At 43.8% G+C, this 12,321-nt stretch overlaps 1 protein-coding gene across 32 annotated transcripts in view; it reads left to right on the top strand.

The window, feature by feature from the left end:
- kif1aa (kinesin family member 1Aa) overlaps nucleotides 1-12,321 on the top strand; it is a 315,620-nt gene that overhangs the window by 200,513 nt on the left and 102,786 nt on the right. For 12 of the 32 annotated variants that reach the window (XM_063046107.1, XM_063046105.1, XM_063046102.1 and 9 more), the window contains one exon: nucleotides 9,599-9,892. The exons of 11 other annotated variants lie outside the window; for them this stretch is intronic. In XM_063046107.1, the coding sequence (XP_062902177.1) occupies nucleotides 9,599-9,892 (294 nt within the window). The remainder of the gene's footprint in view (nucleotides 1-9,598; nucleotides 9,893-12,321) is intronic. 9 more of the 32 variants (XM_063046123.1, XM_063046106.1, XM_063046104.1 and 6 more) reach the window with 1 other exon arrangement.

Genomic DNA, 12,321 nt, shown 5'->3' with positions numbered 1-12,321 from the left:
TGATTCCTCCATCACAGATTCAGAGAGAATTAGTGCCTCAGTTCATTCTTTTTACCAGACACTGTCTTCACCAGATCCTTCCAAGCAAAGATGAATGTAAAGTTTTGTGGGATGATCTACGGAAAGTCACCCCCTGGTTGCCAAGTGCCTGGCCGTTCCATTGACGGTGGAGGAACTGACTGTAGCCCTCCACCAAGTCCAGGGGGGCAAATCCCTGGGGCTGTATGCACTGACTAGGGAGTTCCTGAGAGCCTTCTGGGCCATCCTGAGAGGCAACAATGTCACGGTCTTGGGAGAAAGCCTGGTGACCGGAGACCTAGACAGTTGTAGTCCTGCTGCCTAAGAAGGGAAAATCTTCACTGCTTGAGAAACTGTCACCCGGTCTCTCACCTCAGAACAGTTTGCAGGGTCTTTGCCTGAGCAATAGCCATTATTCAGGATTTTGTGCTGGCCCAAGTGATTCACTCTGATGAGCCCTGCACAGTCCCAGACCAGTCCATTCAGTGCAACATCCATTTGGTCCGGGACCTTGTCCACAAGTCCCAGAGGACTGGCATGTTGCTCACCTTCCTCTCCTTTGACCAGGTCAAGGACTTTGACAGGGTGGATCATGAGTATCTTTTCAGAACGAGTTTGGACTCGGGCCACACTGGGTAGGCCTGGTCTGATTCTGTATTCTGCTGTGGAATGCATTGTGAAGACATGCGGTCCTTGTTGGCTTCCTTCTGTTTGGGAGTACATCAGTGACATCCCACATCTGGCCAGATGTATTCCATCCTCTCAGAGCCATTCCTGTGTCTTTTGGTATATGCTGACAGCATGCTCCTCATGGTCACAAACCGTCTTGACCCGCGGAGGATGTGCAAATGCCAGCAAGTTTTTTCCACTGCCCCCTCCAGCCAGGATTAACTGGGAGAAATGTTTCAAAGTCTTCCTAGGTTCATGGCAGCTAACCTCCGATGGGAAGGAGTACCATGCACCTGCTCTACTTGGGGGTCTACCTAAGTCCCAATGAGGAAGCCTAGCTGGTGAAGTGGCTGGACTTAGAGACAAAGATCTTTGCCAGTAGTTTGCTGCACATAGGTCATCTGGTGACCTCCCTGTTGTAGTAATGGTTGAACACTTTTATGCTGCCCTCTATCTTTATCACCAGGACCCAGAGGAAGTTGGTAAATTTCTTCTGATAATTTCTGATCAATAGGGATCACTGAGTCTCTGCTTGGTTCTGGGTCTCCCAATCGGGAAGGGTGCTCAATCATTGGTGCATTTTTATGCAGTTGGTGACTCTGTCTTTAGACTCCTTTGAGTCATCTACACTTTGAGTATCCTTTGAAGTAGCAAGCGCGGGTGATGTACTGACAGTATTTCACCAGGGACATAGCCTCCCGGGGGACATGCAGCTTCCAGCAGCCAGCAACAACAGTGCTGCTCTGAGGTTGTTACCTACAGTAGCTTTTGCTGAGGTACGGTTGCCTCCAGTCAGAGCATTCTTTCGTTCTGAAAGAGAAACAATTTGACAGTGATCACGGTTGGCTCCCACCCTGTTGAGAGGGTCGTGGTTGTGGACAAATTCTTCCTCAGCTTTTCCTGGATTGGCCAGCGTTCCCATCAGATCCAGGCCCCAAAACTTTACTCAGGAGTTGGTCCCACATAAGGAGAACTATTTTTCAGAGATAACCTTTATACCATTCCATGCCGTGCAGAAGAATTTTCTGTGCAAACATTCCCCTGCACAGATCCTTGCCATCATCTGCCAAATAGACACAGTATGGAATTCGATTCTGCCATATGACAGTGAGCAGGATCCCCAGTGGGGATCAGTCTATTAAAGAGCCCACCCCCTTTATATCGGGGACCTGCAGTGGAAAGAGTTACAGATTTTTCAGCTAGTTCACAGATATACCTAATACCCATCATTTCTGCAGCCTGAGAGAATCCATGTTCCATTATATGGAACATGAGAAACTGCAGTCTTTATTTGAAAGTTTGAAGGAGATGCTCCTTAAGTTTTGGATGCACTTTAGTCCGATGTTCTTGATCTTGGTCATCCTGTGTGGGGTTGTGGATGGTTTTCGGTTGAGGGATCCCCTTGCTGGTCTGTTCCTGAGCCTGGCCAAGGTGGCCATTCATATTCTAGACAGCTGGCGCTTGAACATTCTGCCTAATCCCTCCTCTCCAAGCTTACATCTACTGTATTTACTGATGTCTCTCATGAAGCTGCACACAGTGACAGCAGAAATCTTAGGAGGCCTTCTGGGACCATTGGATGCCCAGAGACATGACTGCATCCTGGTTAAGGATGGCCATGTATTGTTTTGAAATTTAGCTAAATATATATTGAAATGCGTGTTGCAAGTACTATCGTCTTTGTAATGTTCTGAATATAAAATCTTGTAATAAACTTATTTTTTTTAAAAAACACTGACATTGTGAAGCCAGTCAGGTGTAATCACTGACACTGTGGCACCAGCTAGTGCAAGTGTGACACTGTATCACCAGTCAGTGTAACCAGTAACAAACTGGAACTAGTCAGTGCAAATACTAGCACTATGTCACTAGTCAGTGTGTTCACTCTGACACTCTGACTCCAGTTAGTGCACATACAGGTACTGTGGAACCGGTCATTACAAATAATAATTTAACTCCATTCCTGCAAACATTGATATTGTGGCGCCTGTTAGTGTAAATATTGACAGTGGAACAAATCAGTGTAAACAAAAGCACTTGGTACCAGTCAGACACTGTAGCACTGCTCGGTGCAAGCACTACATTATGGAGCCATTCAGCGCAAACACTGAAGATGTGGCACTTTAGTGCAAACAGTGAATCTGTGGCACTAGTCTGTGCAAACACTGGCACTGTGACAGCAGTGAATGGAATCATTGACACTGCAGGAGCCAGTTAGTGTAAACAGTGACAAAGAATTCCACTGGGGCACCAGTCATGCAAACACTGACACTATAGCATCAGTCAAATCAATATCTGAGAGAGGCACAGGACATTGCAGTCACTGAGTGAATATAATACTGCTTGGTACCATCATGATGGGGCACTGGGGCACTGCAGAAGTTTGAACTGGTGTGTCATTGGATCAGTGTGACAATGTGTGGCGTATTAACTAGATGAGTGTGACGCAGGGCAGTGCAGTCGTTAGATCTTGGTGACACAACACAACATAATCATTAGATCAGTGTGGAAAAAGGGCAGTATAATCATTGGCTCACCTTGAAGGCATTCAATGTAATCACTCAGCCAGTGTAACCCCAGTCAGTGCACTCACTGGGTGAGTGGGACACTATCGAATACAATAACTGAGGCACTCTGAACTTAAATATATAAATAAATGAAACTTTTGCAGAAGTGACCATTTAGCAACTTCTGCAGACCTGCATTCAGTCAGAGCATTGCTGAAGTTGAACTCATTGGTATTTTCCTCCATTCAGCCCATTTACCTTGATTCTCTCAGTATCATTCAGGCTATGTCCTGACTCTGTTCTTCGGCTGCATTTCCACAGACTTCAGATGGAGAATTCCAAAGGTTCATTCAGTGAAGCGATATCCTCATAGTATTCCTGAATGGCCAGCTCTTTGTTTTGAGACACATGCCTTGCTAAGCCCCTGATTACTGTATACATCAATGAAATAAACTTCCTCTTTTGAAAACACAAACACGAGGAAATCTGCGGATGCTGGAATTTCAAGCAACACACATAAAAGTTGCTGGTGAACACAGCAGGCCAGGCAGCATCTCTAGGAAGAGGTGCAGTCGATGTTTCGGGCCGAGACCCTTCGTCAGGACTAACTGAAAGAAGAGCTAGTAAGAGATTTGAAAGTGGGAGGGTGAGGGGGAGATGCAAAATGATAGGAGAAGACAGGAGGGGGAGGGATGGAGCCAAGAGCTGGACAGGTGATTGGCAAAGGGGATATGAGAGGATCATGGGACAGGAGGCCCAGGGAGAAAGACAAGGGGGGTGGAGGAACCCAGAGGATGGGCAGGGGGTATAGTGAGAGGGGCAGAGGGAGAAAAAGGAGAGAGAGAAAAAGAATGTGTGTATATAAATAAATAACGGATGGGGTAGGATATTTCCATGGTTTCTGGAAAGATTGCTAGAATCCAGAAGAAATGCTGGATAAATACCACCCACAAACCTTTCTCGAATCTGTGGAATTTTGGAGGATGATTAAGTTATGTCATCCATTGTCTATGTAGTCACCTCCTTAAAAATGTCAGAATGCAGGTAATTGTATTCTGGTGATTTTTCACCTTTCTATCCCATCAATTCCTCTGCAGTGTTACTGATGTTGATTTCTTTAGTTCTTCATTCATTTTAAGTCTCTTTCTTTCCATTCTTTTTGGGAGGTTTTCTGTTTCCTTGGCTGTAAAGTCAAAACTAAAATATTTAATTTCTCTGTGGTTTCTTTATTTCTCAATCCTTTTTTCCTGCTTTAGTCAAAAACTCCTTTATTTAATCTTTTGCTCTCTATATATCTGTAGAAGTTCTAGTAACCTGTTTTATGTTTCTTCTGAAGCTACATTTGTATTCAGCTTTGTCTTTCCGTTTCAGCCCTCTGCTGAAATCTAAAACGTAGTTTTCCTTTGGTTTATTCCCATCAATGTATTTCCACTCTGTGTGAAACTGTCACTGCAATCATCAGGACAGTGTGGTAAATGTCAGTCCAATTAGTTTGCTTTCATCAGGGCAATCATTTGATCAGTATCACACCTGCAGTTCTAATCAAAGCAGTTTTTGGGTTGGTGTCCTACCAGTCACTGGCTTCACTGCACAGTGTGACACCAGTTAGTGCAGCCCCCAAATCCCTGTGGCACCAAATGTTTCAATCATTAAATGACTGAACTATCTATTCAATATATCAACTTCGCATAAGACCAATTAGTGAATGGCTGTGATACTCATTGTCAGTGTAATCATTATGTGTGTGAGATGAGCCAATGTGGTTACTGAGTGAACATCGTTTCAGTCAGTGTAGGCCCATAGAAAGTGTAACTCCACCTACTTCAATTTGGGATTTCATGTACCACATCGATAGATCAACTGAGTGGATTCTCTATCGTGCTTTACTTTGTCATTGATGTTGTAGCACCACTTTCAGTTCCCCTCTGTTTGCGTCTCTGATTCTTCATTGGGAAGCAAAGGGCTTAATCAGAGGTGTATTTTGCCACATGCCAGGTCGTGCATTCAATCGTTCCATTTCGTATCAGAGGAATGTATACAATACACATCCTGAAATTCTTTTCTTCACAGACATCCATGAAGACAGAAGTGTGCCCCAAAGAATGAATGACAGTTAAAATGTCAGAACCCCAAAGCCCCCCCACTCCCCTCTCCCACACACAAGCAGCAAGGCAATGATGCAACCTCACCCCCACCCACTTTGGTAAAAAAGTTTCAGCATCCACCACCCACCGAGGCCCCCAATAAGACCCTGATCTGCAGTACAACGAAAACTAATCATTCACGCCACAATTCGACATGCCACAGGCTCTCTCTCCCTAATGAAGGGAAAAAGAGGTGTTCCCGTTTCATAGTGAGAGAGGAGACATAACAAATTAACTCACTGGTTTACGATGTTAAAAGTCAGTCGCTCTGCTTTTTTTCTGAGTTCTGTGACTCAGAAACCAGCACCAAGCTCTCACCCACCAACGAGGGAGAGAGCGAGAGACAGCGCATGCAACTGGTCAAGTACACACCTCCAACAGCTGATCCGTAGTTCCTGACGTTCCATTCCATACTGCGATGCTTCAGTTGGCCGCATCAGCTTAGAATCAGCTCACCCCCAGGGCCGCAAAACCTTGGAACCCCAAAGGTGCACTCTTCTTCCAGGCTGTGTCCTGGGATATCAAAAAGTGACCAGTCATGTGCCCTCGAGAGCGGGTCCCAACCCCACAAAGAACCAAAGTCTGAGTGTAGGTCAGGGTGTTCAACAGAACCCCATCCACCCTGAAAGGGAAAAGGAGAGACATCAAAGGTAGAAATTAAGCTGTTTTCATAGATGAACACTAAGGAGTCGTAATTTAGAGCCATCATCTCTCCGTCTCCGCCTCTGTCTCTGCTTTCTCTGGTTGTATAGAAGGGAGATGCAATTTCTTTAGTGGCTTCTAGGGCATAGGTCTTTCAATGGAAATTGCAAAGCTTATCAATTTGGGCCTGTTTTCCATGCCATTCAGCTCAGATGAAATTATTTGCAAAGAAAATATTAGCCTGATCCTTTGTTATTTGTTGCACTCATTCCAGAGGACTAGAATATAAAGGCAAGGATGTAAGGCTGGGACTTTATAAGGCTTTGGACAGGCCACATGTGGAGCATTGTGAGTAGTTTTGGGCCCTTTATTTAAGAAGAGATGTGTTGGCATTGGAGGGGCTCCAGAGGAGTTCCGCGAGAATAATTCTAGGAATGAAAGAGTTAACATATGAGGAGCATCTGTTCTCGCTGGAGTTTCGAAGAATGAGGGGCGATGCTATTAAAACTTATTGAATATTGAAAGGCTGAGGTAGAGTGGATGTGGAGAGGATGTTTCCAATTGCGGAGGAGTCTAGGACCAGTGGGCACAGCCTCATAATAGAGCGACATCTCTTTGAGACAGAGATAAGGAGGTATTTCTTTAGCCAGAGGGTAGTGAATCTGTGGAATTCATTGCCGTAGGCGGTTGTGGAAGCCAAGTCATGTTTAAAGCAGAGGTTGAGAGGTTCTTGATTTTAAAGGAGGTCAAAGATTATGGGGAGAAGGCAGGAGATTGGAGTTGAGAGGGATAATAAATCAGCCTTGATAGAATGGCGGAGAAACTCGGTGGGCCAAATGGCCTAATTCTGCCCCATGTCTTATTCTCTTATTTGTTCTATGTTACAGATCAATGGATATTGAAGGGGTTTTCACATGGAGATCATCAGCTGGGGAGTGTCTAGTACCCAGATTTTCCATTTCTGCTCTTGCCAACAGTTAGCGTTCATTCTTCAGGTTCTAGCTTCCAGCAGAAACATCTCTACATTTACCCCCTGCAAACCATTCACAATCATAAAGCTTTTCATTGAGTCAAGAGGTCCAACCCAATCATTCCAATTCAGTGGTGGAGAATACTTCCTAGATGTAGAAGGTAAATTATTTACATGACCCTGTGGTGATAAGTTTCTATGATGGGCTGTCTACAGAAACAATGGTACTGGTAGACAGTCCCAGAAAAGCCTAGGAAATGCCTGTTCTCATAATGTCTGTGATCCACCCAGGAGTCGTGTACAATGTTCTGTGATCAGAGCATATTGCCCTGCATTTTGGCCTTGGAGCTGAGCTATTGTTGATAGTATGCTACAAGAAGCACAATGATGATACATTGAACCCACCAGTCAAGGGACCCTGCTGTGTTAATCATATTTGCACATCCACAGAGACCCACATCCAATGGACAGAAAGTTCACACAGTCTCCTTGCCCATTCTGCTCGTCCTGTACTGGTCATGGCTTGTACTAGACACTGTGAACTGGTCTTTCTAAATGCCACATCCAACACTGATCAATCCCCATGCTACATACACTGTACTGTTCACTCCTCCTCATGCCACGTGTTGTTTTGGTCATGTCATGCAGTGCATACTCTATAGCCTCGTCCTGTACTGGCTACCCATTGTCCATGGTCCATCCTCTACAATACTCTATCATGTGTAACAGTTGTAATGTTTGGATAAGCAGGTTCATTATGTGTAACTCATGAGATTGTTTCTTACCCAAATAACGAGAAATTCCTCTCTTTCTGATTCAGAGAGTGATGTAAATAACAGGTGAATATTGTACAGCAGGAGTGTCATATTGTGATATCCCTATGAAATTATTGATATCGTTTGAAATATTTTTGTGATGTACCTTTACACTTCCTATGCATTCAGTTGTAAATACTGAATATTGAAAGTTATATTTGTGATCTTGCGCTGGGCATCCACTTCACAATCAATCCATGCACTGGCTAATTCTGATTTTTATTTACAAATACAGCCAGCTCTGGCTGAAACACTCTGTACTGTACAGCTGAACAAACAGGCAAGACTGGCATTCACTGAGAGCTGAAATGAGTTTGTGGCCCTGTTCCTGTACCCTTTCCCACACCTCACACACTGACCAGAGAGCTGGATACCAAAAAGACCACCATTTTTCATTCTCCCATTGGTATCCTATTTAAAATAATAACTAACAGGTTTTGAGAAAAGTTGAGGTTATGATCAAGTCAGCAGTAACTACAATGCTTAGTTGTTCTCTGCCTAAAACAGCTATTTGGCCCATCAAGCCCATTCTGTCTGCCAGGGGAACAACCTGTTAGGCTCCTTCAGACTTAGCTTTACTCTCTCTCGCACCTGGCCATCAACTCTACTTTGTTTCTTTCTGCCATTAACCAACACTAAACAGCCAATTGACCAACTGGCACTCCTTTTGGGATTGAGGTGGGGGTGGGGGGAACTGGAATGCTGGGGGAGGAAACCCACACTATCACAGAACAGACGTGAACACACCACATCTGAGGTCAGGGTAGAGCCTGGGCCCCTGCGACCGGATGAATGCACCATAAATAGTAGCTCACTCAGTGCAGGGGAGGAGAGGTGGTAAGAGTGTATTGTGAGCCAAGTGGTAGGCCCTTAGCATTCTCCATATTTACCGATACATTCACATGGGTATTGCCTTCTCTAAAGTGCATGAGCTAAAGAACCAGTAGGAGAGAGAGAACATTATAAATAGGGAGAGTTGTCCTGGTCTGAATGCACTGGTTAAGTGGGGTGGCAAAAGAGGAACTAGGAGGCAACTGAGTACATAAAACAGACCAGTTCCACAGGGAAAGGAAGGGGAGGTGGCTTGTTGTTATTCCATTGAGTAGGTGCCTGAACTAAGGGTTTATGTCTGCCCCTGTGCTATGTGATCCTGTAAGCACAGGGGGGAAGGAAACATGGTGATGGTAAGGCCATGTGACGATCCGGTGAGGTGAATGCCAAGTGCAAGTTCTGCTGCATGGAGTACTCTGACAGGATAAAGGGTTGGATTGGGCTGCTCTGAATCTGTCCCTCAGATCTATGAACTCAGTAAAAGATTGGTCAGAAGTGGCCAGGAGACACTTGGAAGTGTCTGGTTGGGTGGCTCGCGTATTTTCTGATTCTGCAACGGTGTTGAAACCCTCGTTGGGTAGCGTAGTACCGTCAGGAAGTGGTCCCACCCAGAACTGGGAGCCATTGACCATGCCACTGACCTGCTTTTAACTTTGTGAATGTTCTGTATAATTATTACATTTTAAATCAGCTCCCTAACTGTTCTTTAAAAGAAAATTCATCAGATATCTTTTGCTTACTGATCTGTACCCGGAGATTGAAGTGCACATTCCGTGTGGGTCTGTCCCGTGTGTAAACATTGCCTCTGTTGGCAACGTGACATCTTACTTTGTTAACAGATATTTGCCTAGGAACTGGCTTCTGACCAAAGCTTACTGACTTCAGGTTACTGTGGAGCAAACTTAGCAGAATCTTGATGAGAGGTGTCAGTCAGAGAGTTTCCTGCTGATTGTGGAATGATGAGGTTTTATTTAACATGTCTTTGTCTTGTACTAACCCTAGTTCCCCTGTCTCTGGCTGTACTAGTACTCCCATTTTCAACACTTGCATGACTGAGCGCATGGCTGATCTCACCCCCTCCCCCACCTTCTCGAACCCTGACTCTGACATCACTGAGCTCGCAGACGAGCAGCATGATGGAAAGGAGGAGGAGGAGGAGGATGAGGAGGAGCTGGACGATGAAACCTTTCTGGATGATCCCTTTTCTGACCTGGGGGGAGACGAAGGGTACCAGTTCCACCATGATGGCCAGGACCCGTTTTACGACCGTTCACCCTGGTTCAGTTTAGTGGGAAGGTTGGTGAGGTCTCTAGAGCATGAAGGGAAGGGACTAGCTCTTTCACTCTGAGAATAGTAACCCCAGTGGCAAAAGTGCTCACAAGAGTTCTTAGCCATTCACCGCAAGTCCCAGATTTTCCTCAGCAGCTGTTGCGTCACACTGAGGGAGATCTCTTTCAAGACATGGACTGTAATATTCTGCTACGATAGTGGAATAACTATCCAGAAGAAAAAGAATGGAAAGTTGAATAAGATATTGGCATAAACATTGAAAGTGCCAAGCCAAAATTCACATTCATATTGTCAGATAGAATGGAATCCTACTGTATGCAAAATGTGGTGAAAGTCATGCAGTCAGTGATTATAACTTATCTGGGAATGCTGAGGTTATAAACCGTGTTAATCCATTGGCAATGAACTGCTGGGTTAGTAAGTTTCAAAAGCTGGATACCTTACTGAAAAAGTGCCCTTTGCTCTGCATGAGGTGACTCTAAGCAGAGATTTCTGCAAATGATTTCTTCAGCCCAGTGAAAGTGAATGTGTTATTAGCACATGATTCACTGCTCTGTGGGTTAATAAGGTGCAATGGATCCCCAAGTTGATATTCTTGTGTTTGGGGATGTGCAGACAGAGCAGAATTCTACTTATTAAGCTGTGTGTTCCTCTTGTCAGGAACAATGAAATGCTTCAATTGGATTTTGGACAGGAGAATCACGAGCATCAAGTGTGATCTTCTAAATCCAATGAGTGGCGAGCCAAAATGGATGCTTTTAAAACAGTTAATCCTCTGCTTTTGCAACACAGTTGTATACATAAGGATTCCATTATATCTCTAAAAGGAAGAATGCTTTCTCAGTGGCTTCCAGTATGGTTGACAATCAGGCACTGCAGTGAGACTTGCATTAATAAACAGTTTACCACTCCTTTGCGTTAACTTTAAGAAATATTGTGTGCCTTTTCTGTTCTGGTTACCTCTTGCCAGTAAAGCATCTGAGATGCATTTGGTAGAACTAAAAATTTTAGGAAAATCAAAAGGGATCAGCTTCTTCAACAGAGATGTCCGTTGCCTATGTTTAATCTCAGAAGTCTCCAATATGTAAACAAAAAATTGAATATACCCCTTGCCTTCTGACTAAATAGTGTTACAGTGAGGAAAGAATAAACTCTGAATTACGAGAGAGATTAAGGCTTCGGATGTGATAGTGAAGGTTCTTAACAGAAAGCACAGGTAAATGACCAGGGGCATAGAAAATTACTGATGTGGATGATATCTCTTGAACTGATGGAGTGGGCTGGAAGGAAGCACAGAATGGAACAGAATTACAAAGGTAGCTTGGGATAAGGGGAATTGAAGAGAGCTGAATATTTTGAATTCCTGGAGTTCGGAATCAGAATCAGGTTTAATATCACCAGCATTTGTTAACTTTACAGCAACAATACAATGCAATGCATGATAAACCAAAAAAACCTGAATCACAGTAAGTATATATATGTATGTTAAATTATATAGTTAAATTAAGATAAATAGTGCAAAAAGAAACTAAAAGCAAAAAGTAGTGAGGTCATGTTCATGGGTTCAATGTCCATTTAGAAATCGGATGGCAGAGGGGAAGAAGCTGTTCCTGAATCGCTGAGTGTGTGCCTTCAGGCTTTTGTACCTCTTTCCTGATGGTAACAATGAGAGGAGGGCATGTCCTGGGTGATGGGGGTCCTTAATGATGGAAGGCGCTTTTCTGAGGCACCGCTCCTTGAAGATGCCTTGAATACTACGGAAGCTAATACCCATGATGGAGCTGACTAACTTTCTGCAGTTAGGGAGATGAGAGATTAAAGATGAGTAAGAGCGAGAGTTGTAGGTGAGTGTTCCTTAATGCAGGGTTAAGATGGAAGGAGTACAAATTTAATATAGTTCAAGTTCAGGAGGCCAACATAAATATAGGTGAAATATGTTCTGGTAATATTTGTGAGATGAATTGGGGTTCTGATAGTTATACGTGATCCTGGAAATCGAGTGGGAATATACAAGGGTATGGGTTACTCTGCCCAGTCCTCACAGATCCAAGGTGTGAAAGTTAGACTTGGCCTGCTCCTCAGTTATGCTTAGGACCGAACAGCTTGATTGTAAAGGTAATAAAATTATCATTATTGGAATGTCTAAAAATATTTTAAACATTATTTACATTTAATGAATATTTATTGCTTTGCTTCTGGTTTAGAAGCAGTTGTTTGAATTATAGTGGCATGAATGTGAACTTTTCTAATAATATGGAAGATTAGTCCAGGTGTCAATGCAGTTGCCTTATCAGTTTTATGCTTCACAGTCCAAGGTCATTTATAGTATCATCTGAGATCTTTTTTCACAGCAATGAATCCTACTGTTCTCCCGATGAAAGAGCTTGTCCCTTCACCATGTCATCTCATTAGGGCATGCCAGACGTTTTGAGTAG

This window comes from Mobula hypostoma, chromosome 4, assembly GCF_963921235.1.
Source record: "Mobula hypostoma chromosome 4, sMobHyp1.1, whole genome shotgun sequence".
NCBI lineage: Eukaryota > Metazoa > Chordata > Chondrichthyes > Myliobatiformes > Myliobatidae > Mobula > Mobula hypostoma.
This window is presented reverse-complemented; position numbering and strand designations above follow the sequence as displayed.